We start from the raw sequence: 26235 nt of genomic DNA, 5'->3' as shown, positions 1-26235 counted from the left end.
ACTACACTACTAAAGGCCCTATACAAACACATAGATGTGCCAAGCACAACACGGTCACACCTAGCCAGCTGTGCAGCCGGCCCTGAGATTGCTGCTGTTGGGTCACCCTTTCCTTTCACGGCGTGCCTGGGCAGGTCTCTTCTGAAATACCCTTGTGCTGGTATTGTTTCCAGCAAGATACTCACATTTTAAAATTTTGGTAACAGCTCGCTCTCTCTCTCTCTCTCTCTCTCTCTCTTTTTCTTTCCGAAATTTTAAACTATCTTAAGACTTTTTCAACATGACAGGTAGAGAAACAGATAAGTTCCCTAACTTATTTCCTATAGGCCCTGGGGTAGTGGAAATCAGGCAAATGTCAGAAAGCTGGAGGCAGAAATAAATGGTCCTCTACCGTATAGTCAGAGGGGCTGTGTTAATATGTAGAAATTAAAAGGACATACATACGGAGAAAAATTCGCTAGATTTTTAATACCTGAGATGTAGCTAGAAACCTAGCTTCAAGAGGAACATTCTCTAGGGCTTGGGGAGGAAACGGATTGATATGATCATTTACTTCAGATGCACCATTTCCCCACACTTTCTCTCTTTCCTTTATAGGATTTTTCTTTCCTACTTTACTCTCCTACCTGCTCCGGTCGCTTGGCATCTCTAGTTGTTTTTAGATCTGTGTGCCTCACAGCTATATGATATCAAAGGGGAAATCTCACTGTTTTTAATGTGCTAAAATAACAATATTTGGTTCAAATGGTACTCTCTTCAACCTCAGGGAGTAACTCTACCAAATCACTTTCATTTGTGAAAGCAATGTGGAGACGAAGACCTTGGAGATCACACACAGCAACGTAACGGATAAAGATCTTATCCAAACACTGGCAGCATGCCAGAAGGAAAAGCTGCCATAGGGGGGAAAAATACATTTCCAAAGGTCATTTTATAATAGTCAACAGAAACCAGGTTTTCCTTCTCATCTTTTTTCTTTGATTTTATTACACTTAAACCTTTCCGTCAGAGGTGAGCAAAGAGGAAAAGCCTCACGTTTGCTTCTTGGCTAAATTGTTCCCATTTCATTCATCCATACTTTTCTCATATTAAAATTTCTAATTATTTGAAAATTTGATATCAAAAACTGGCTTGAATGTCATAATATTTCTTTTGAAAATTTGGCTACTTGCATAACTATAGTTGCAAAGGCAAAGGCAAAGAAAATCTTAAGCTGGAGGGCTGTTTCAAAAATGTGATGCAAGCAAAATCATGTTTTTGCTCTGATTTTAATGATAGGCCAACCAGATTTTACCGCAGGCAGTATAAGCTATAAGCCCACTATAGTCTCCTTTGGCGGGGCCTCCAACATGCAGCCTGTAATTGGGCAAGAGCTTTGTATCGTTTGAGCTCCACATCCATTTTGACTTGCAGCTTAATCTATTTAATATAGGGTTCCTTCCATTATCGACTTGAGAGATTCCACTTGTCTGAAGGCTAAGTGCTAGAAACAATGACTGAAGACATTCAGCTCTTTAGACCAACATCCAGTTAAGAATAAGCTAAGTAATTGCCAAATAGCTAATATTCTGCACCTCTTTGGTGCAGACCTGGGAAAAATAAAGAGATTTCAGGGAAAGATTAATTTTTTTAAGATCAGACATGCAAGGGGCGCCTGGGTGGCTCAGTCGGTTAAGTGGCCGACTTCGGCTCAGGTCATCATCTCTCGGTCCGTGAGTTCGAGCCCCGTGTCGGGCTCTGTGCTGACAGCTCAGAGCCTGGAGCCTGTTTCAGATTCTGTGTCTCCCTCTCTCTGACCCTCCGCTGTTCATGCTCTGTCTCTCCCTGTCTCAAAAATAAATAAGACGTTAAAGATCAGACATGCAAGAATTCTGTAAAAGATAGAAATATTCTTACATTACTAATGGAAAATCATTAACAAAATCTTTTAGTACAACTTCTTTGATATTTCTTCCAATTTAATGACCCATTATGATTTTATTCCTATAAAATTGGAGGTCAGGGTCATATGTTGTGGCTAACTTCAGTATCTTTAATTCCCTGAGAGTGATCCTCTGGAGGTTCAGGATTTGGGAAGCACAGTTTGAAGCCTTGACAAGATTCTAATTAGCGCCTGGTGTAAATGGCTCAGTTTTGTAGAGATTGTGTTTCCACCTTGTGTAAAAATTAAAACAGGGAAAAGTAGCACTTTCTTTAAGACTTTCTTCTGTATGTCTGCAACATAGAGCCAAAGTTTGCCATTCCAAAGGAATGTTAGCCCATGAAGAATTCAAATGTAATAGCAGCATTGTTCTGAGTTAGCTTTTTGAATTACAGTATATAGAAATCATAAAATAAATTTGATATGTGGAAAGTTAAATATTTGCCTGAAAAGATCAAATTATAAAGTAATTCTTTATATTCTTTGGATAAAGGCACATCACATTCATTCAACTTGTACTAGTTTGAACATTTGTGTCTTACCACCAGGGGGCAGGGTATGCTAACTATTGAATTAGTGAACACTAAAAGGCAAAGAAGAGACAATTTTAGACAGAAGTGAAAAATTCCCTGAATGGTTTCTTCACAGATCCTTTAGGGAAAGAGCTGTTGAATTGTTCACAGTGTAATTTTCACACCAGTTATAAAAAAAAAAAACAAACTAATTACGATGTAAAACTATTAAAGCTCTTTTACAAGTAATTTTTATGACGTGGTGATTTCTTCCATTTAATTTTAATAATCATGGGTTTAATTTAAAACTGCAATCTTAAATGAATTAAAAGAAATTGAAAATAATGGTTTCTCATATATTCCCATGTTTATAAATCACTTTCTTCATAATTATTTCAACTCAAATTTCATGTAGCTTCATAGGAAACAAATTCACTGCGGAAACTTTCGAAAACACAGAAAATTAGATATAATTTACAATTTTTTTTGAGAAACTTTGAGAAGGTTGAATACGCAAGGATAATCTGTTTCGCTAGGTTCCCTTTGGTGACCATTAGCCATTTCTCCTGCCAACAAGTAAAGACAGTTGCTTTTTGAGATCTGAAGTTAATTCAGGAGGATAACAGTTCAAAAGGCAACAGAAATATCTAGCATAGGGGTTTTATATTCAGCTTTCTGAGGCCAGAATTTTTGGAAGAAAGGACAATTGTCTTGGGATTGAAATTACAAATTTTCACTTGTGCCAGTACAGCTGAAAAGAGTATTTCAAAAGCAGAAGCCCAACTGGGCAGAGATAAAGGACTTAAAATATAGACAAATTTTTGAGGTATAGTTGACATATTAGTTTCAGGTATGCAAAGTGATGATTTGATGTTTGAATATCTTGAAAAATATACAGTAAGTCTAGTTAACATACATCACCACACATAGTTACAAAATCATTTTCCTTGTAATGAGAACTTTAAAGATGTATTCTCTTAGCAACTTTCAAATACACAGTACAGTGTTATTAACAATACTCATCATGCTACCCACTATTTCCCGTGACTTAATTTTTTTTATAACTGGAAATCTGTACCCTTTGACCCCCTTCACCCATTGTGACAACCCTCCCACTCCTTGTCTCTGGCAACCAACCACTGATCCGTTCTTTGTATCTGTGAGTTTGGTGTTTTTGTTTTTAAGATTCCACATATAAGTGAGGTCATATGGTATTTGCCTTTCTCTGTCTGACTTATTTTAGCATAATGTGCTCATGGTGCATCCCTGTTGTCTCAAATGACAAAATTCCATTCTTTTTTTTTTTTTTTTTTGGATGAATAATATTCCCCTGTAATCATTAAAATAACTTTGAGAGAGAAAACTGGATTTAAATATATTCAAGGTAAACTATGTTTATTGACAAGCATATGTGATTCCATATTGATCCTGTTCACCATTCCTTTCATATTGTCAATAATAAGCCTTAAAAACTTTATTATAAGTAAATATAAGTTCCTCGGCTGTATGAACAATGTCTTTACTTCTCTTCTCATTTCTTTTCAGTGTCCAAGCAAAACCTATGATCCACTGATTAAATCCACCCGAGATTTTCCGGATGATGTCATCAGTTTCATAAAGCGGCACCCTGTGATGTTTAAATCGGTGTACCCAGTTGCGGGAGGACCAACATTCAAGCGAATCAATGTGGATTACAGATTGACCCAGATCGTGGTGGATCACGTTGTTGCGGAAGATGGACAATACGATGTAATGTTCCTTGGAACAGGTATGCTAGACCCAGATGATGCTTTCTTTCAAAGGAATTTTTCACTATTAGACAAAGGAAGCAAAGACTTGAAAAAGATTATTGGTTGAAATCAAAATGAGTAATTATTAGCTGATATCTAGTCAGTATTTCTTAACATTGCATAACACATGCTTTTAATTGACAGTTATAAATATCTCCCAGCCTCCTTTAGTGGTATTTGAGATTTCAAAATATATTTGTATGTTATGACTATAACATGCCTGCTTAGATTAGGTGCTCAATACATATTTGTTGAATGACTATGGACTAAAATTAAACAAGTACAGCTAAGCAATGTTTATTTTCAGACTTCACATTTTTTTCTCTCTAAGGAGATATTTGATTCCCTGCCCCCCGCCCCCAGCCCCGCAAAAGATCCCTTCACTCAATTTTGAGAATCATTGACTGAGTTGACTTAAAATGGCTTTTCAAAAAATTAAGCAATACTTTGTAAAGATCTTTAAGTAGAAACTTCCTGGAGATTATTTTTCCTGTCTTTGAATTTTGTGGATTAAGTATCACTTTCATTATTAGAGACTATTTTATTTATTTTTTTGTCAACTCAGTCATTATAAAATGATTAAAAACTATTTTCCAGAAAAAGAAATATTGCTTATTTAGTATGTCTTAAAAAAAGAAAGAAAAAGGAAATAGAAAATATTATCTTATGATACATGCATTCTAATGGCTGTAAAGGTAACATGCATCATGGAGATAAAAGCACTTCATCCTAGATAATGTTATGTGATTTAATGAATCAGGCATTGAGTAAGAAATCGAAATTAATGTGTTTTCAAGAAATGGACATTTTTTTTTATTGAAATAGGTTTTCAGAACTACAGAACAGTTTTATTTTTAAAAAACATACTGTTTTTGCAAAAAGAAAAAAAAAAAGAAGAAGAAGGCTCAGAGCCTGGAGACTTCTTCAGATTCTGTGTCTCCTTCTCTTTCTGCCCCTCCCCTGCTCACGTTCTGTCTCTGTCTCTCAAAAACAAATAAACATTAAAATTTTTTTTTTAATAAATACATTGAAAAAAAAGTAGAGTTTATTAGGGAACGTGCATGTGACAGACTTAGAGGGTTTTCAGAATACCTGTTGTCAAGCCTGATTATGCTGCAGATGGCAATAACAAGACATAGGAAAGTAAGTGATGTTCTCAAGACTATAGAGATTACTAGGGAAGCGGACCAAGTAAGTACAGTAAAACCTTGGATTGAGAGTAACTTGTTCTGCGAGTGTTCTGCAAGACAGCAAACATTTCTAGTAAACTTTAACTGGATAAACAACTGATTTCTCCCAATACGAGTTAGTACCTGATACCAAATGCCGCGTGATCACAACTGAGCCAATGGTTCTTAAAATTTGCTTAGATATATGAGTGCTTTGGATTACAAGCCTGTTTCTGGAATGACTTATGCTCACAAACCAAGGTTTTACTTTAATTAGTCTGTCACTAATTCTAAGGAGTTTGCTACTGAATTTGCGCTGTCCGCCCAAAGCGTTCCTAGGTCAACACTTCGCTGTCATAAATGCCATTCGGCCACTAGGTGGTACTACCTAACTTTTACTGAGAAAATTATAAGGTAACTAAGATAGATGGATCGATTTTCAATTATGACATTTGGAAAATGTATATTTTATATTTTTTCAAAGATCCTAGAGTCCTTTAAAAACCGAATTAAATATTTCAGACTATTTTGGGCAAATAGGATCATTACTATCCATATTAAAATTCTTCAACCACAGTGCCAGAAGCTTAAAAGCATCTATATTATATAAATTAATTTCCAAATGAGATTTTTTTTCTCCTTCTAAAATGTTCTTTTGATTGTCTTTCTGTAATAAATAGCATGTCACCTTGTAAACTGCAATAGAAGATCCTGTATTTAAGGCATCTTTACTAAATGTCAATTTTTGGTTTATAGTCTTTTAAATTTTGGTTACTCTTTTAAATTAAACCAAAATAATTTTAAACAAAACTTCAGTTTCCAGCCTATTAATAAAGTTTTTGTAAATAAAATATGTTGGTGAGTGAGCTAAAATTCCCCCCATGTAGATGGCTTCAGTGGTTTCTCTTCCCTTTGTTAATATTATTTAACAATGTATATATCTTACCTTTCACCGTAACTTAGATGTGATAAGCACTGAATAAATATTTCTTACATTGAGAGAGAGAAAAAAAAATATTTTAATATATCTTAACCTTTTAAATTCAGTTACAAAAATATCATTCCACTTTAGTTATAATTTCAGCCATTATTTGAATGAGACATACATACTCCTTTTGCTCGAAAGATCTTTGAGTGCATGTCTTTTAATGTCTTCCTTATAAATATGTGTTTTATGAGTTAAAAACTATCATGTTTCGGAAGGATGGAATCATATCCATTAAGCTTCACTTCTTGTGTGCCTTGTTTAATCTGACTTTTCCAAGGCTTTGAAAGAAAAAGGAGGGAACAGTTGTGAAGGTTGCTAGGCATATACTTAAAGGAGAAACAGCAGGATTATAGGTCATGTATTTTTTCAGACATTGGAACAGTCCTAAAAGTTGTCAGCATTTCAAAGGAGAAGTGGAATATGGAAGAAGTAGTACTGGAAGAGTTGCAGATATTCAAGGTAAGACAGTCCAGAGTTCTAGAAGAGATGGGGAAACTTAGTAGTCCTTGATATAGGACAGTGTGTTTTGATACATCGTCACTTTTCCTAGAGAAGTCTGTGCAATTAGCTCCTTTATTTTCCTTTTCCTTAAGCAACGGAAAAAAGTTTTTCAAGCAACTGAGAACAGGACTCCTCTTTCCCCGTAGAATACCACTAAAATCAGGGCTCCTGGGATTGCCGCTCATTACTTTATTCTCTAAGCATATGGTCAGACAAATCGCCACAGTGGATGAAAGCCTGGGGTCTGGGGTCTCTGACTACCCAGATGCTTTTCTACTTTAAACGGTTGACTTTTCAATTTTTCCTCCATTGAATTTGAGAAAACTGGAAGAGTGTGTAAATCACATGTCCCTGCTTTTCCGTAAGGAATCTTTTTTAAACAAGGTTGCATGATAGTAAAGCCTTGATGTATGCTACGTCCCCCTAGAGAGTTAGATCTAAAATAATAATTTTCTAGATTTGGGGAATGTCTTTGACTTTTAACAATACATTTGAGCTGTGGTATTCTCTGTAGATGCTCAGTGACATTTAGTTCAAAATTATTTTCTGAAAGTAACATTAGAAATAAAAGTGTATTTCTGACAGGAGCCTTGAAAAATATGTTGTGTCTTTTATAACATTTTTGTTGAGATAGTTCATTAAAATGGGCTGTTTCCCTGTGAACATCTATTGCCTTAAAAAAAAAAAATCAAGTAGAGCCCCCCACTGTGAGGAACTCAAGGTAATTAACATGCTGAGTTCCACAGGATCCTGTTTACATTGTGATGATAATAGTGGTCAAGGAGTTAACAAGAACAAGATCTGCTATCTGGCATCTACCAAAAACAAAGTCTTGGGTGGTTCCTGAGGGAAAAACTGATGTCAAATCTAAGTGTGAACCCAGAAGCCAAAAATGAAGCTCCCACAATATATAAGGTGCATTAAAATAAGTTTTACTTAATGGTGGTTAGTGGTCAAGAGGAATTATTTGGATTCCATTGTAAAGATTAAATAATGAACCTGTGTCCTTCATTTAAAAAAAAAAAAAAGTTTTGGGATAGCACGTTCTCATTTTAACATTTTTCTTTCATTTTTTTTTCATGTATTTTCTTAAATTTTTGGTATCTGCTACTGTTTATCGGTTTGTAAATACTGGCTGGTGAGAAACGAATGGACAGTAAATAGATGATAAGTAGATGAAAAATTCTTAAAGATTCCATCCTTTTTAGTTTGGTAGCTTCTGTGTTCATGTTTCTAGTTTTATATTGCATGCATAAAGCCATAGTTTCAACAAGTAAAGCAAGTCCTAGTTCATATCACGGAATCTTGTGTATCAGTAGCTTGCCACGTTCCATAAAGAATATACTCATCCACAAAGAACACTATAGCTTTTCAGAACTCTGCTACTTGAACAAGTTTTTCAACTACCGATCTAAGTAAGAGCAGAACTAGGTAATAAATAATTATGGAGATGTTCTTGTCAACACTAGTTTGAATTATATGGAAGCAGTTAAGATAAGCAGATTTAGAAGGAGAAACGTTGTGGGTAACTGGGAGCGATTTCCAATGCACAGTGTTTCCTCATACATTTAGATAGTTTTTCTGTAATAAGATACTTTAAAGGAACTATTTTGATTCTTTTTATTAAGGTAGAATTAGAAGGAAAGAGCAAACGTTAAGATCCTTTCCCCCCCTATATAACAGACCCTTGAAGTTTTCTTCAGTGATCTTTGGTACATGACAAGAGAACATATTGGCTGCTATAAAAGACTCTTAATGATTATCTTTATTAACATTTGATTTTTATTTTCAGCACTCATCAATCATCTTGAACATGGAGTTGTCTCTGAAGCAGGTACTTTCTAATTTTTCTGTAAAAATTAGCCACAAAAGCAACAGGCTGCTTGAATTCATTTTAGGGAAACTCTACTGATATTGGAAGTTAAATTATAAATAATGTAAAAAGCTTTAAATTATGTGTTTCTTTTATAACCAATTAGAGGCCATAGTTGTAGGCTTGCCTTAGGAGAAGTAGAACCAAATATCATTACTTGAATGATAGATATTCCCCTTCCCTTGGCTCTTGAAAACTGAGCTCACTTTCTTTGTTTCATGAGGATGTGTCTCTGTCAAGGCCATAAGAAGTTCACGTAGAATACTAACCATAATCACGAAAAATGGTTTTTAATCAGGGAGTCTAGAAATTACACTATGGACGATGGTGGCAAAGAGGCCAAGAGTCAACTGCCGGCCTTCCACTTAGTATCTGACTCTGGGAATCAATTTCCTTAACAGAGAAATTAGGGAAATAAAATACACCACCTAATAAATAGGACGCTGCACACAAAATTTGAGACAGAGAGTTGGCACATCGTAAGTGTGAAGTAAATGGTATCTGATGACAATGACAATAATAATATTTAATAGATCGTAAGTTCTCAATATGATACTCCAAATCCCAATTAATTCAAGAGGTTCAGGCTTGTATTAGCATTTGTATATGTACCCCCAGGATAAAAAAATTATGGGATAATATGCTTAATTTTTTTAATATAATTTATTGTCAAGTTGGCTAACATAAAGTGTATACAGTGTGCTCTTGGTTTTGGGGGTAGATTCCCGTGATTCATAGCTTACATACAACACCCACTGTTCATCCCAACAAGTGTCCTCCTCAATGCCCATCACCCATTTTCCCCTTTCCCCCCTAACATTGTCTTCATCTGTGTGGCTAGTAATGACACAGAAACTATTAGGGAAAAGATCTAAATAGATTTCTTATTTGATCTTTTCCATTAATTTTTTTCACTGAATGTTTAGTTCTTAAAGGCCTACTACTACCCTTGGAGGGTATAGAAATGAATGAATGGCATAGTCCTTCACTTAGAAGCTCACAGTGGAGCTGGGAGACATAGAAAGAACACACTACCAATGCAAAACAATAATGGAAGCCTGTACAGGGAAAACACAGGGGAGGAACTGGTCTAAGAGGAAGCCAGGTAGAGCAGAGGAAGGAAGTGAAAAGAACAGACATGTGGGGTGTGGGTGGCTCAGTCGATTAAGCATCTGACTCTTGGTTTCGGCTCAGGTCATGCTCTCACAGGTTCATGAGATCAAGCCCTGCATCAGGCTCTGCACTCACAGCGTGGAGCCTGCTTGGAATTCTCTCTCTCTCCTTTTCTCTTTGCCCCTCCCCCCCTCAAAATAAGTAAATATACATTAACAAAAAAGAAGAGACATGTAACCTGAACTATGAAGGATGTTGCAGTTAATTGGTTAAATTAAAAAGGGGATGGGAAGAGGAAGCCTATGCCAAGGAAAAAAGGAGAACATTTGGAAAGGTGTAAACAGTGAGAAATCATAGCTTATTCTAATAAGTTTGTGAACAATTAGAGCAAAGGACATATGTGTGTGCAAGGGGCAAGGAGGCTAGAAATGATTCTGGGACATAAAACAGAGCAAGATTAGGTACATCCTTATATGTCTTCCTAAGAAGTTTAACAGTTTTATCTGAGGACAACGAAAACCTTTAAAGATCTTCAGCAGGAATGTGTTGTGATAAGCTTTTCCTTTTAGGAAGGTCAGTCTGGTGTGGCAGAGCGGAAGATGGATCGAGTCCTGGGGTAGAGGTGGGGGTTGTCGGAACACGAGGCTGAAGCCAGTGGAAATATTAGAACACTTATAAGTAATCCAGGGAAGAAACAATAAAGACAGACAAAAGTGTTGGCAGTGGAGAGGGAGAGGAGGAGATAGAGAGTTCTGTGTAAGAGAATGGAAAAGATACGGTGGCTGACTAAGAGATAAAGGGGATTCAGAGACAACTCCCAGCTTTGTGTCCTGGGTGACAAAGCTAGGGTAGCAGGGCTAGATTTAGGGCAATCCAGTATGTCAACCTTGACGTTGTTTTCAAGATGCACCTGACGCTTTATACAATAAGACAGGCAAAGAAATGAGGATAGAAAAGAGGGGGCACCTCACATTTAATGCAAAGAAAGGAATCCTCAAAGGAGACAGAAATCTTAGGCAGAAATAAAGACAGAACAAGAAAAAGTTGAAGGTCAAGGAAGGCATGATTCTTGGTGTTAAACACTTTGGAGAATTGAAGTAAAGCAAATACTGAACTGGGTGCATTGCATTTAGCAGCTAGGAGGTCTTAACTGACATTTTAATAGGCAGGGCAGGTAGAAGATAGATGTCTGTAGATTGAGTACGTGTATTTATTTATGTCAACATTTATTTCTCAGGTTTTTCCCCTTTGTGTAAAGTCTGATATGGCCCGCTGTCGTTGACCATGAGTTCACTGAAGGCACAGACTCTGGCTTAGTTATTCGTATCATCCCTCTCCCTACGTCTTCCACCACGTACGCTCAGCGAATGCTCATAAAGATCAGTGCATTGTTTTCAGAACATATTTCCAAAATGCACCTTTATTTGCTGAGTTGTTTAGTATCCTGCAGCCTTTCATTGGTGATATGGCATCTTTCGAGCCTCCTTAATACTTTCTTCACATTGATACCAAGTATTTTCTCTCCAGCTTATAACCCATTTTCCTTCAGGGATCAAGAGGTATTTCATTAGCAAATGAAATGGTTCAAACCACAAGAAAGTTTCATAAATCTCTTTTCAGCCGTCTCTCACGCAAGAAGCCACAGCAGCGGAAGACCATCAGTGTTGCCCATCACATCTGTGCTTGATATAATCTACCAAAGCGCATTTTCAACCATTGAGAAAGAATTTGACGTCTTAATTCCTCAGTCTAGCAGCTGGGTTTTGACCTTCTTAAATTACTGCCAAGGTTATCCTAGCTCTCTAGAATGCTGTCCATTTCGGTATCAACATCTTCAAACCGCCATGCTGCCAGGAGTAGAAGGGATCGACTCATCTTACTCTTTGTTATGTTTCTGTACAACTGCTTATTTTCTGTACAAGGGCACCCGAGGAGACAGATTTAGATCTGTGATGTGGTATTCAGGAAAGGGAAGTTCTTAAGACTGGTCTGAAAGATGCTTCTAATTCATTTGTTTTGCCTATTTGTAGCAACAATTGTACGTCGGTTCCCGGGATGGATTGGTTCAGCTCTCCTTGAACAGATGCGACACTTATGGGAAAGCTTGTGCGGACTGTTGCCTGGCCAGAGACCCTTACTGTGCCTGGGATGGAAATGCATGCTCTCGATATGCGCCCACTTCAAAACGGTAAGAGGCACATGGAGCGAAGGTGAAGCCTTCTTTTCTACCCAGCGACTATCTCACCGGAATACCTTGTCTTCTAGTTTAAATTAAAGATGATTTAATTGTAGAAAACATGGTCTCTGGTAAGAATATTAAAATTAAATTTTGCCTAAAACTAAACGTTGAAGGAGGATAAAATAGAGGGTTCTGAAGTGCCGAAATGTGGAACTTGAAAAAATTCTGAAAAATTGTTTACATGCTTTTCCTTCATCTCTGTTAAATACCATTAAAAGTTGGTTTTTCTCGACTACTTTGCCCTTCCTCCATTCCTCCCTTCTTCCCTTATTTTTACATGGTCTATGTTTACCCTTTCTGTTTTGCAAATAATGCATACATATACGTGTTTGTAAAAGCGTAGGTTATAAACAACCCACAGCACGTCTCAGTGACTTGGTACAATTTTATTTTTATTGTAATAAGTCTAACTTGGTCAACTTCTGTCACTCAGATGTACATAAACATCAAAATGCTGTCCTGCTGTTTACTGTTCGTTGCTTTATGTGCTCTTAAAAATGAAGCTATTTTGAGCCAACAAAACCCAGTTAGAAATGTATCCTCTATACACACGGGCAAAAGCACCACAAAATCATCCAAGGATGTCCATTTCAGCACTGTTTTCAGTAGCAAAATTATTGGAAACAACCTGAATTGTCATCAGGATGACTGATGCTAGCTAAATATGTTATGATCATAAATTGTTAAATGTGCATTATGGTAACACCCTTTTTCTGCAGTATTGTTCAAGGTATATTTTCCCTCTAGGTAAAAGGTCAGCAATTTGTATATGGTATTTTTTTTTAATCTTTAGGTCTGTATTAACTATGATGACAAGTGAGTGCATGTTAGTCCCACTAGTACGTACACACTTGTTTCTTCTTGAAATTTGACTCACGTGTCAAATTTCAAATTCGAGGATTCACAGATTGAATGCATAGTACAACAGCAGATACGGCTTATAATTAGGAGACAGTTTAGATTCCCTGAAATTTCTGGATTCGCTGTGGGTGGGGAGATACTGCTATTACCATTTCAAAGTAAAAAACACCAATATTCTGTTATAGTTTTTGGCTAAGAATATACTTCTCATAGTGAGCCCTTGGGGAATATTTTTCTTTTCTAGAAACTAAAAATCAAAGAGTGCTCATTAGCTCGTAATGGACCTTCAGTTTGATGAATTGACCCTGTTTCTTAAGAAGCCACGATTTAAAAACATTCTTGACCTTATGTACCTTACACAATCATAATTTTTCTTCTTATATTTCCCAAGACTCTATCTCTGATCTTGCACACATGCCTCTGCGATAGTTTCCCTTACCTTAACATAAATGTCCACGGGAGCTAAAAAAATGTACGTGCTAGATGAATCTCATACAGGCTCGTCACCTGGTCAGTACTGCCCTTAAGCAACACCCTAGATATTGCAGATTTTACTGTGACTTTTACGATTGCTGAAGTGGCAACATAAAATAGCCAACACAAATGAAAATAGACTGTAAGAGTTTAAGACTTCTTTAATTCAGGGTAGCAGCTTTCTCTTTTCTTATGCAATAGCTACTGTTTTCTCTTAAGGAAAATATGTGACAATAATGCACAACACCATTATTTATTATTATCCTTGTCTCTACTATCAGAAAAAACAATGTGAACAGCATATCAGCAGATAGGATTAGCCACTCATGCTCTACCAAACTGGTACTTCTATTTGAGAGGACAGTGTTTAACCTGTTGCTTAATCAAATCTATGTAATAGCGAATCTCCATAGGGTAACAAGTTCTAGATTTGCGGTTACTTTCCTACCCACGAACTAAAGCTCTTGCACATCTTGTTACTTTCCCAGGGACTGATTGAAAAAAGAGGGTAAGGATGGTTTGCCCCCCACCCCCCCCATTGGATGTATCTGAAACCTGGGCTATATTTATAGTCAACCTGTTCTTTTGAACAATTTGTCAAAAGTCAGAGGAGTTCAATAAAATTCATATCATCTTATTTCCAAAACAGGATGCATTCTGTTAGGACTCTGTTGCTAGTAGTATTTGGATTAACGTTAGATGAGAATAGTGCCCTGCGTTTGAGTTGAGCAGTAAGACAAGCATAGTTCTGCTCTTGCCACTGTTATTAGTGTTAAATGCCGACTTTATCTGTTCCAGATATCATGCTCAATGTTCTAAACAGTTTAATCCTTTTTCCATAGGCGAGCCAGACGCCAAGATGTAAAGTATGGAGACCCGATCACCCAGTGCTGGGACATAGAAGACAGTAAGTATAAGTTTAATATGCTTTTCTCCCATTTAAAATGTTAAGCCTAGTTTTAAAATATCTATTATATGGGAAGCTCTCATTTTATATAATGCTTATGTTCTGGAAAAGCAACAGGAGATTTTATCAATCAACCCCCTGTCTACATGCCTAAGTGAATAATCCTTTGTTATATCATTATTTGTATCATATGTCTTTTAAAATTCCTATCCCTTTTTTTTTGTATTTTTTACTGCCTTACCCATCCTCATAAAGTTTGAAAACTACTAATAAAGATAAAATAGGATATAGTCCAAAACATATGGACATTCAGAGTAAACTCAGAGACCCTTCCAGAAAGGTCTGATGAGAGTGTAGCACTTGTTAGAAAGTTTTAGATAGAGTATGCATTATGTGAATTTGTGTATTAATTCATGTTTTCATTCAATCAGTAAATGTTTATTAAGTGACTTCCAGGTGCATATAATTGTCCTGGGTACATGTTGAGACAAAGAAACTCCTTCGAGAGCTTATAATTCTTTGGGGAGATGTCATAAGGCACAATTAGTGATATGGGAGTTTAGCAAAGAGAGACATCACCAGAAGCTGTCTTGTTCAGAGAAAATTTCATGGAAGATCTTGAGAGCCTGAGTATGACTGGGACAAAGTGGATAATAAAAAGGAGTGAGTCTGATAACAGAGGGAAAGAAAATCTATAAGAGTATATTGCAAAATACCTATACGAAAAATTCCCCTCAAAATCCATGAGTATATTCCAAAAAAAAATGTATAAGAATATATTCCATAGCTTTGGTTACTTTCCACTCTCAAGCTCTACCTTCAGAGGATATATGCTCACACACATGCTCAGGCACACGCATACACGCACTCAACTGGAGAAAGGAAACTGCCTTCCCTTCATCACATTGTTAGTAACCACCCCCACGTTCAATAAACAACCCAAATTTCATAGTCTATAACCAGTGACCCAGCAGCTTTGTAATTTAAACACAAAACAATTATTTATAATTTATAATTTCATTCTTCTGAAAAATAAGCTCTGGTCCAGAAGAGTATGTTTGACCTTGTGCTACTGCATGGGTGACTGCCTGTTGTGTCCAGTGTTTTATTTAGCAGGCGTTACCATGTGCAACCTACATGGTGTTTTATACGCACCCGCGAGATGTTTCCAGAACAGTTACAAGTATTGAGGATATACCCGTGAATGAAAAAGAAAACAGTCTGTGCATCCATGGAACTTCTGTTCAAGTTGTGTCAGGGGAGGGAACAGACGGTAAACTTAAAAAGAAGTAAAATAGATGCAATGTCAGATAGCGATAAGTGTTGTAAAGACAGTGATTCAAAACACAGTTCCTGCTGATGGGGGAGATAGTGACTCACCATATCCTGTTCCTGCTGTGACCAACCACACACAGTCTCTGCCAATCATCACCATCACTGCCCCAATCCATTTTTTTGTCAAGGTCTCCAGCAGTTCCTTCCTTGCCAAGTCCAATGGCCAATTTTCAGTTGTCATTTCTACTTAATGTCTAACTCCCTCCTTCTTGAAACACATTCTTCATTTGACTTCCGTGCAGTGACGTGCTAGGGCCAGTTCTTAACGGTCCCATGAGAGCTGATGGCTTATTATTTAGGAATTGCATAAGCTGGTTTTAAACTCTTAGTAGCTTGGTTCAGCCAGAGTGGGAGTTTTTACACAAAAAAGAACAAGCACTACAAATCAGGGTTTTTTGATTTGTTTTGTTTTGGTTTGGTTTGGTTTTTCCAAAGACATGGTGTCTCAGCATTCTTGGGCTTCATGCCCCTCCCCCCACATCCTTATGATTTTCCTCTCACTTTACAGGTTGCTCCTTCTGAGTGTTCTTAACTCTCCTTTGCATCCCACCATCTAAACGTAAAATCTTTGCCTGTTCACTGCCTAACACCATCAATTTCAATACTCTCAGAGGCAATTTGCTCCCAGATTCTTAGTCTGGTTCTAAACTCTGTCTTGTGTGCCAGACGACTTGTATGCCTACCCAAGAGCTCATCTTAGATGCCTAATAAGCGTCCCAAATGATCTATGAGAAAGAATTAGTGCTGTCTTTTCCTAAACTTCGTTGTTCTGCAGTGAAGACTTGCCCATATTAATAAATAGCACCTCCATTCACCCAACTGCTTAGCAAAAAAAAAGCAGGCATCATCTTTTTCTTTTTCTCTTTCTTCCACAGCCTAGTACCAACCTCACAATAAGTCCTTTTGGCTCTGTGGCCACCACTGCTCCTACTCTTCATCACCTCCCGATGTGCCCGCTTACCCAAAGCCACCACACCTGTCCCGGAGCCGTTTATCTGGTCCTCCTGCTTCCGTTTTTTTCCCCTGGTCAGTCTCCATCCCACTTAGTAGCCAGAGTAACCTTTCAGAAACTACAGTCAGATAACAGCTTCTCTTACTCAAAATCTTTCACTAGCTTCTTAGAACAATTAGTGAAAAACCCATAGCGTTTACCATGGCCTCTAAAGTCTGCTTGATCTAGTTTCTGATACTTGCTTGGATCCTCTCGTTTCACTGTTGCATGGCTCACTCACTGGTTTCTCTTTTTCAAAAGCCCCAGTCTTGTTCCTGCCTCAGCTAGGTTTGTATTTATTTCCTCCGTACCTACCTAAAGAACTCTTATATTCAGGTGTCACACCATTTAATTTTTTTTTATTTTTTTAATGATTATTTATTTTTGAGAGAGAAATGGAGTGTGAGCAGAGGAGGGGCAGAGAGAGAGGGAGACACAGAATCTGAAGCAGGCTCCAGGCTCTGAACTGTCAGCACAGAGCCCAATGCGGGGCTCGAACCCACAAACCGTGAGATCATGACCTGAGCCGAAGTCAGACTTTTAACCGACTGAGCTGCCCAGGTGCCCCCACACCATTTAATTTTATGCTTAAAATATTGTCTCAGGGCACCTGGGTGGCTCAGTTGGTTAAGCGTCTGACTTCGGCTCAGGTCGTGATCTCGAGGTTTGTGGGTTCGAGCCCCACATCGGGCTCTGTGCTGACAACTAGGAGTCTGGAGCTTGATTCAGATTCTATGCCTCTCTCTGCCACTCTTGTGCTTGCTCTGTCTCTCTCTCTCTCTCTCTCTCTCTGTCTCTCTCTCTCTCTGTCTCTCTCTAAAAAATAAATAAGTGTAAAAAAATTAATTAAATGTTATTGTCTCAGAGACACCTTTTCTGACCATCCTGAGATACTTTCTCCGTGTTCTACCTCTGATTCCCTGATCTGCTTTTTTATTTGTAGCGCATAACACTGCCAAATACTATGTTCTTTAATTTATTCACTTGATGACCTTGTCCCTGTCACTGGGATGTAAATTGTATCCTAGGCACAAAAGAATGTTTGCGTAATGCATGGGTAAAGGAGAGGATATTTAGCTGGATAGCATCTGAGCTTTGCTAAAAGAGCCAAGGCAAATTTTACCGTAGATGAAGTCACAATAATTACAATCAGAAAGACCTCACAGAGGTTGGGCTAGGTTTGTGACAGCTCCTATGGAATTCTATGGAGTTTATGTTTACCCTGTAGACTATAAGAAGTTATCTTATGTTTCCGGGAACAGTCATTTAAATATATATATATGTATATATATATATATATATATATATATATATATACACACACACACATATATATATGAGTATTTGACACCTATTTGGAAAGCCAGAGACAGAAAATCAACTGTGGGCATTAAAGTAGAGGTAATCAGGGTATTTAAAAACTATGTATTTGCAATCTTAAGGAATTTATTAAGTTATAATTGACAGGTAACATTATTAGTTTCAAGTACACAACATTAGTTTCAAGTACACAACAACGATTCAATACTTGCATACATTGTGAAACAATCACAATAGTTTTAAGTTGCATCCGTCACCATAGTTACAAAATATGCTGCAGTAAATGTGGGCAGGGCGGGGGGTGGTGGAATATATCTTTCCAAGTTAGAGTCTTGTTTTGTTTTGTTTTGTTTTGTTTTGTTTTGTTTTGTTTTGTATTGTTTTGTTTCAGGTAGATACCCAGAAGTGGACTCTCTAGATCCTATATTAGTTACATTTATAATTATTTGAGGAACCTCTGTACTGTTTTCCCTGGCACTAATTTACATTCCCATCAACAGTGCACAAGTGTTTCCCTTTCTCCACATCCTTGCCAACACTTGTTATTTCTTATCTTTCAGACCGTAGCCATTCTGACAGATATGAGACGATAGCTCATTGTGGTTTTGATTTGCATTTCCCTGATGATCAGTGATGCTGAGCATCTTTTCATGTACCTGCTGGCCATCTGTTATGTTCTCTTTGAAAAAAAAAAAAAAAAAAAGTTCAGTTTCTCTGCTCATTTGCAATTGGATTATTTGGGGGCTTTTGCTATTGAGTTGTATGAGTTGTTTATACATTTTTGATATTAAGGCCTTATCAGATATATTATTTGCAAACATTTTCTCCCATTTGGTAGGAAGACATTTCATTTTGTTGACGATGGTCTTTGCTGTGCAGAAGCTTTTAGTTTGATGTCGTCCTTCTTATTTATTTTTGCTTGTGTTGTTTGTGTTCTGGCATCAAATTAAAAGAATCATCAATAAAATACATCAAGGAGCTTACTGCCTGAGTTTTCTTCTAGGGGTTTTATGGTTTCAAGTCTTACATTTAACACTTCCATCCATTCGGGGTTAATTTTTATGTATGGTATAAGGTAGTGGTCCTTTTTCTTTTTTCTTTTTCCTTTTTTTTTTTTTTTTTTTTTTTTTTTTTTTTGCATGTGACTGTCCAGTTTTCCTAACACCATTTGTTTAGAAGACTGTCCTTTTCCTGTTGTATATTCTGGGCTCTTTTATTGCAAAAATAATTGACTATCTATGTGTGGGTTTATTTCTGGGCTCTCTGTTCTGTTCCACTGATCTGTGTCTGTTTTTATGCCAGTACCATACTGTTTTAATTACTATAGTTTTGTTACTATGGTTTAAAACCAGGGAGCGTAAGGGATCCCATCAGAGCAGCACCCACAAAGCCTCCAGCTTTGTTCTTTTTTTCTTAAAGCTGGCTTTGGCTCTTCAGAGTCTTTTATGGTTCTGTACAAATTTTTAGAATTATTTCTTTCTCCATGAAAAATGTGATTGGTATTTTAATAGGGATTGCATTGAATCCAAAAGTTGCTTTTAGTAGTATGGACATTTTTGTCAATATTAATTCTTTTAATCCATGAGCATGAAGTATCTTTCCATTTACTTGTGCCTTATTCAATTTCTGTCATTAATGCCTTATAGTTTGCAATGTGTGGGTGTTTCATGTCCGTAGTTAAATTCTGTAAAGTTATTAAAGTTATTAAAGTTATTCCTAGGTACTCATTCTTTTTGATGCAGTTGTAAATAAGATTGCTAAAAGTAGGAAATTTAAAACTCAAAAATGAAACAAAGATTATTGCTAACAATAAATTCATTTCCTGTCAAACGGACATAGTGATGACTTCGTGTCAAAGAGTCACTGTTTTTCCTGACTTGAAAAAGTATTTCATATGATCAACTATTTCATTTTCACTAATGTATCTTTTACTAACTTGACCGATTCTTTGGCCGAATCAGTCTAATTGAGTTTCTCCCCCACTCTTGCCTCATCACCTAACAATCAGCCTGAAACCTCCCTGCTCTGTTCCTGAACTGCTTTTGCTCAGGAAAATGGCATCTGTTACTTTGAAATGATACATGCCTTTCTCTTCCATGATTGGCACTGGGGATCTTTCTGTGCATTAGGAATTTATTAACTGTGAAAATCACAGATATACTCTGTTGAATTGGCAGGGATGGTGGATATATTACAAGTTTCAAATGGAATCCACACATTTTGAAGGTTAGATGAGGTTAATTCATGATGGTGTCAGCACGCCTGACTTAATCATTGCTGGTAAAACACAAACAAGTTCAAAAGAAGTTTCTTCAAAGGCAAGCCCAACTATTGGATATATGTGCATTCATGCCATTTGCTGATAATTTTGTGTGCTTACATGTAGGATTCACAGAGGTCCCTTAAGCCTTACTCTTGGTTTATGCCTAAAATGCTAAGTAGGCCCATCTGCAGAATTGAGACATCTGAATATATGATGAAAAAGTGCATGTTTGGGCCAGGCTGAACAGCTGTCATTTTTTATTTGATCAAATTTGAGCTATAGATCTTAGATCACACATGGGACACAGCCTTTGGCTACTCTGGATGGAATGTATTTCAGATGGTGCAGTTGATTTACGAGAATAGGGTGTCTGAGACAATGCTCCCTTAGCAGCCCATTAACTATCTTATAGCAAATGCATGTTGGGCTTAAGAATCCCTCTTTGAATAAAAGAGAACATTTTTTGGTAGATAATATGTGTAAGTCCAGATTCTGAGTATTAGAGCATCTAGCTCAATATCATCAGTACAGAATTTTATCAAGTACACTCCACTGTACTTACTTTTTTGACATTAAAATTTCTTAATGTTATGTGGTCAGCTCTGTGGATCAAATCGTGATAGAATTGCTCTTTAAAGATGAAGTAAATTGCTCCTCTGGAACTATCTACAAAATGGGTTATATTTTATACAAGTTAGAAGGGGTGAATCATTAAAAGACACTAAAGTTGTATTCAGTTCAGCTCGAATAAAAAGACTCAGTGGTTAGAGTTAGATCTTATGAGTTCTTACTTTAAAAAATTGGTTGCAAATAGTTAATATATTGATGAAAGGATAAAAATTGTAATGCAGGGATAGAGTTTTAAAAATCAATCTATTAGATAATATTTGACTCTTCGGTAACAATATTATAACATGAATTTCCTCTCTCTTTAATAATGTGTATGAATCTTTTCCTCATAGCATCTGTTCTAAATCAGTCTATTTTCCCATTGCTTTTAAAATCAGGTCAAGGTTAATCTCCTATTCCATGTTTGCTTTCCAGGCATTAGTCACGAAACTGCTGATGAAAAGGTGATTTTTGGCATTGAATTTAATTCAACCTTTCTGGAATGTATACCTAAATCCCAACAAGCATCTATTAAGTGGTATATCCAGCGGTCAGGAGATGAGCATCGAGAGGAGGTAAGTTATAGTCTTCAAAGAATGCTCATCTCGAGGGAAATAGTGTAAAAGTTAAATCAAGTTTTGGTGTGAGAAATGTTCAATGTTTAGTGCCGTACGGTGCTCTCCTTACTATTTGGGGTAAAGAGGAAAATACTAATTTATACTCACTAACATGGAAGATAACAATGCTTTTGATATGAATAGGACAACTTAGGAGCGAGCACCTGGGTGACTCAGTTGGTTAAGCATCCAACTCTTGATTTCGGCTCAGGTCATGATCTCATGGTTCATTAGTTCGAGCTCCTTAGTGTTGGGCTCTGGGCTGACAGTGCAGAGCCTGCTTGGGATTCTCTTTCAGCCCCTCCCCTGCTTGCATTAATAAACTTAAAAAAATAATAGGACAACTTAATACAGACACATTAATAAAATATATTTAAAATAGATTGAATTTTTATAAGAAATTTACATAATTTTTTTTCAAATTTTGATTCTCATAGATTGTCTCTATTTTAGAGCAATTCCCTGGTCAAAAACAAGAACACATATTTTCCCCCTACGGTAGGATAAGGAGTAAATTTTGACTGTGTTTACACTTAGGTCATAATAGTGGTTTAACTATTGTGTTTAACTTAGATCATTTTGTGTTTAACTTAGATCACAAAGTGAAACAGGTTGAATATGGATACAGAAAGAAATACCTATCTTTGTCATATCAGGTGAACAAGTTGGATAACTATCTGGACATGTACCCCTTCACTCTGGATGTGTTAAAATTAAATTAGCAAAAGGAAAAGCAGTATGGGTGTTCTCTTTATCTTTTGACTTTTTCTGTTTGAGTCTAAGACATACATATGATTGAAACATATAACAGAAATTTTGTGAGGTAGATAAATTATATACGTTGCTGAACTTAGTGAGATGACTTTGGGTAGTCTGAGAAATCCTGTATTATTATTTAGTGCCATGAAACAAAGGGTAAATGGCAAAGTTTTTATTTTCCTCTTTCAGTGCCTAAGAGAAACCAGTGACACTCAGTATAGAGTTCTAATATTCCCAATAGTAAACCAAGGATATTGTAACGAGTAATGGAATGAATTCAGGATTCAGAATTCGATATTTGATTGAATCTCAGTCCTGTGTTTGGTAATATCATTGAGCCTGTATGCGCCAGGATTTTCTAAAGTGAACGAAATAAATTCAAAAGTTACTATGAAAGTAAAATGAGAAAATACAGATGAGAATGTGAATTTCAAAGCAGCGGATTACTCACAAGTGTAAAATACACTTATAAAATTACAGATACGCGGGGCACTTGGGTGGCCCAGTCAGTTAAGTGTCAGACTCTTGGTTTAGGCTCAGATAATGATCTCACACTTTGTGAGTTCCAGCCCCACACTGGGCTCTGCACTGGTGGTGCAGAGCCTTCTGCTTATGATTCTTTCTCTCCCTCTCTCTCTGCCCTCCCCCCCCCCTTCTCTCTCTCAAGTTTACATAACTTAAAAAAAATTGCAGATACTCTCTATCAGGAAGATGTGTGAAATAGGAAATAGCACTGGTCATGGTTTCAGCTTGACTGCTGAGGATTTATGAGCAGGTTGAGAAGTTTTCCTAACACTCAATTTCTCTGTCATATAAATAGGCAGAGCAAATGCTCTAAAATACCAGCCTCCTTGATAAGTCTATAAACATTTAAAATAATACATGTAATCGGTCAGACATTAGTAGAGAATAGTGGTTCTCAACTGCAGGCGAATTTGCTGCTAGTGTTCACATCTGGCGATATCCAGAGACGTTCTTAGTTGTCACAGCTGGATGGACGGTGGGTCGAGGGTGCTTTTGGTATCTCTTGTGGGTAGAGGTCCGGGATGATGTTAAACATCGTTCAGTTCAGAATGCCTCACAAGAAAGAGTTTTCTGGCCCCAAATCTCAGTAGTGCTGAGGCTGAGAAACCTTGCAGTAGAAGGACCAAGTTGATCATAAGAAATTGATGGAAAGATATGTTCTACCATTACATTAAGGTGTTAATATCTTTCTCTTCATCTGAAATCTTCAAGAACAAATGTTTTTATTAAAATGTTGACTCTACATGCTTAATACCAAGGGAATACTCCAGTGATTGTCATGTCTGATTTCTCCAATAAAACTTGGATTCTTCATCATTACTGACATACGTATATTCTAAGATTACAGCATATCCGTATTTATAATACATGTTTATTTTAAGGGCCCCATTTTTTCCAATATATATTAAAGTATTATCTGACATGGAAGTGATTATAAAACTTTGAAACATAAAGCATTAACTTTTTATCGAAGAAATATTGAATCTGAATTTTAACATGCACATTTTTAGTTACATTGTAATATTTTACTCTTAAATGTCCCAAACCAGCAGTTTTAATTTTATAGCTAATAAAGTTTGATAATTTCTCACCAGTTAAAAGTAATTCTTTAAATGTGATGCTTCTTCCATGGCAAATTTAATCTGACTTTTAAAAGACTATGGTACTCTGCTTGGGGGGGGGGGGGGTAGTCTCCTAGTTCTAGATATATACATTTGCCTATTCATGTTTCCATTCGCATCTTTCATATTCCTGAAGAGGCAACACATTCCTTTAATGTACCTTTTAACAGTATATCATATGGTCATGGTGGTACCATGCTCCATGAATTTTAATGGGGCAGGAATAGTGTATTTTACTTAAAAGTATGCTAGCTGTAATATTTCAACTGCTATTTTCATCTACCTTTGTAAGTAGGTAGTTACACATTGTCCAGGATATGCAGTCCTGCCTCCTGAGCTGAGGAAAGGGGCAAAATCCAGACTAGACTTGAAGCATTTTTCCCAGCAGGCTGTCTTCTGCTCCTTACCAAGAAGGTCACAGTTTGGAATCTTTCCCCACTGAAAAAAAGCCTGCGGGAGGGACTAGAATCTCCTGTGGCACAGAGCCTGTCACCAGCTTATTCTCTGCCAGGAGGAGAACATTTCCTTACTGAGCTCTTTCACAGTTGGGTGCTGTTGGGGAGGTCATGAGTCAGTTATCTGCTGACTTCCTTATAAAGCTGTTCTTGAAATTGATGATGTTTATGCTGTAAGTAGCAAGTTAATCAGCAGTCCCTGAGCTTCTGTTGAACTTTTGGGGTCTGAATGACTAGAAGAGGTAATACCTTATGCCATTTGTGGGAGTATTTTCTTTGTGTGTGTGTGTGTGTGTGTGTGTGTGTGTGTGTGTGTGTTTAAAAAATATTTTAAAAACATCTTCAAGTATTTGTATTTTTCCCTGCGTAGGTCTTTGTTTTATTGTTGTTCTTTCTATTATAAAAGCAATATAAATGGTTTGGAAAATATAGTGACACATAGAGAATTATGAGGCCTCTAATGATGTCTATTCCAATTTTTTTTCCACTAGCCATTACACTTTGAGCAGCTTTCCTTATCACTCAATTTGAATACCATGTTTTTTCCTAGCCCTACGCCTGCCACCCTGACACCACAGTCTTCCATGATTATTCCAAGTTATTTAAATAGCACGTGTTTCCTCTTTGAAAAAAATAGTAGTCAACTTCCTGATATCTAAATCTTCCTCTGCTCTTCTGTTTTCTTAGGACATATCTTTTGAGGTAAAATAACTGAGTGAAAAGTTATCTTTATGGCTTTTGATGAGCAACTGTATATTGCTAATTTCTTGTCAAAATCACCGTATATGAATTTGCCTTCTCATACTTCATAGTTGTCAGCTTCCATTGTATTTGAAGTGCTGTACCCATCATTTGTTTAGTTAATTTATTTATTTTTATTTATTTCTAATGTTTTTATTTACTTTTGAGAGAGAGAGAGAGTGAGCGAGCATGAGTGGGGGGAGGGGCAGAGAAAGAGAGAGGGACAGAGGATTCAAGCCAACTCTGGCTGAAATCAGAGAGCCCAACGTGGGGCTCGAACTCACAAACTGTGAGATCATCACCTGAGCCGAAGTCGGATGTTCAACGGACTGAGCCACCCAGGCTCCACCATTTGCTTAGTTTACATTGAAGTATTCGTTAAAAATGATTTTCACAGGGGCACCTGGTTGGCTCAGTCGGTTAAGCATCCAACTTCGGCTCAGGTCATGATCTTTCGGTTCATGAGTGCGAGCCCTGCATCGGGCTCTGTGCTGACAGCTCGGAGCCTGGAGCCTGCTTCACATTCTGTGTCTCCCTCTCTCTCTGCCCCCTCCCCTGCTTGCATTCTGTCTTTCTCTCTCTCTCAAAAATAAACATTAAAAATTTTTTAAATTATTTTCACAAACTCTTTTAAACTCTATTATTGATGTGAACATTTTAATGCTATGCATAAGTAACTTATTATGTTTTATGTCTCTAAAATGTGTGTTCCTTACATCAAAGAGTTTTATATTTTACATAGACAAATCTATAGATTTATATCTCGATGATGTCTCACTTATGATGCTTAGAAACTCCTTCCCTAACGAAACAGCAAATATATATTTTCCTAGTTATTACCATTTTATTCTTACCATTGCAGTTTGCATTTTATATTTACATTTACTATAAGACACCAGATTAACCTAGGGGCTAGTGATGTATAAATTCCATTTTTTTTTTTCTTTCAAAGAACGAATCAATTGCCTCAGAACTATTTTTAAATAAGTCTTCCTTCTATGTTTGTTGCAGAAAAGAGATATTCTTGAAGGCCTAGTCTCTTCGAAGACACATGCCATGCTTTAGCTATGAGAGATTTGACAGGCAAATTATCTGCAAGGGAATTACCATTAGGCCGCTATTATTGGAGAGCAGAGTCCCTGACCTTTACC

The 26235-nt window shown here is 36.9% G+C and overlaps 1 protein-coding gene across 2 annotated transcripts in view; it reads left to right on the top strand.

The window, feature by feature from the left end:
- SEMA3D (semaphorin 3D) overlaps window positions 1–26235 on the top strand; it is a 200159-nt gene that overhangs the window by 163881 nt on the left and 10043 nt on the right. For both annotated transcript variants that reach the window (XM_060632365.3, XM_060632363.3), the window contains exons 12-17: window positions 3979–4201; window positions 6751–6839; window positions 8674–8715; window positions 11898–12055; window positions 14284–14348; window positions 21302–21441. In XM_060632365.3, the coding sequence (XP_060488348.1) occupies window positions 3979–4201; window positions 6751–6839; window positions 8674–8715; window positions 11898–12055; window positions 14284–14348; window positions 21302–21441 (717 nt within the window). The remainder of the gene's footprint in view (window positions 1–3978; window positions 4202–6750; window positions 6840–8673; window positions 8716–11897; window positions 12056–14283; window positions 14349–21301; window positions 21442–26235) is intronic.

The sequence above is a fragment of the Panthera onca genome, chromosome A2 (assembly GCF_046562875.1).
Source record: "Panthera onca isolate mPanOnc1 chromosome A2, mPanOnc1 haplotype 2, whole genome shotgun sequence".
In the NCBI taxonomy this organism is placed as follows: domain Eukaryota; kingdom Metazoa; phylum Chordata; class Mammalia; order Carnivora; family Felidae; genus Panthera; species Panthera onca.
This window is presented reverse-complemented; position numbering and strand designations above follow the sequence as displayed.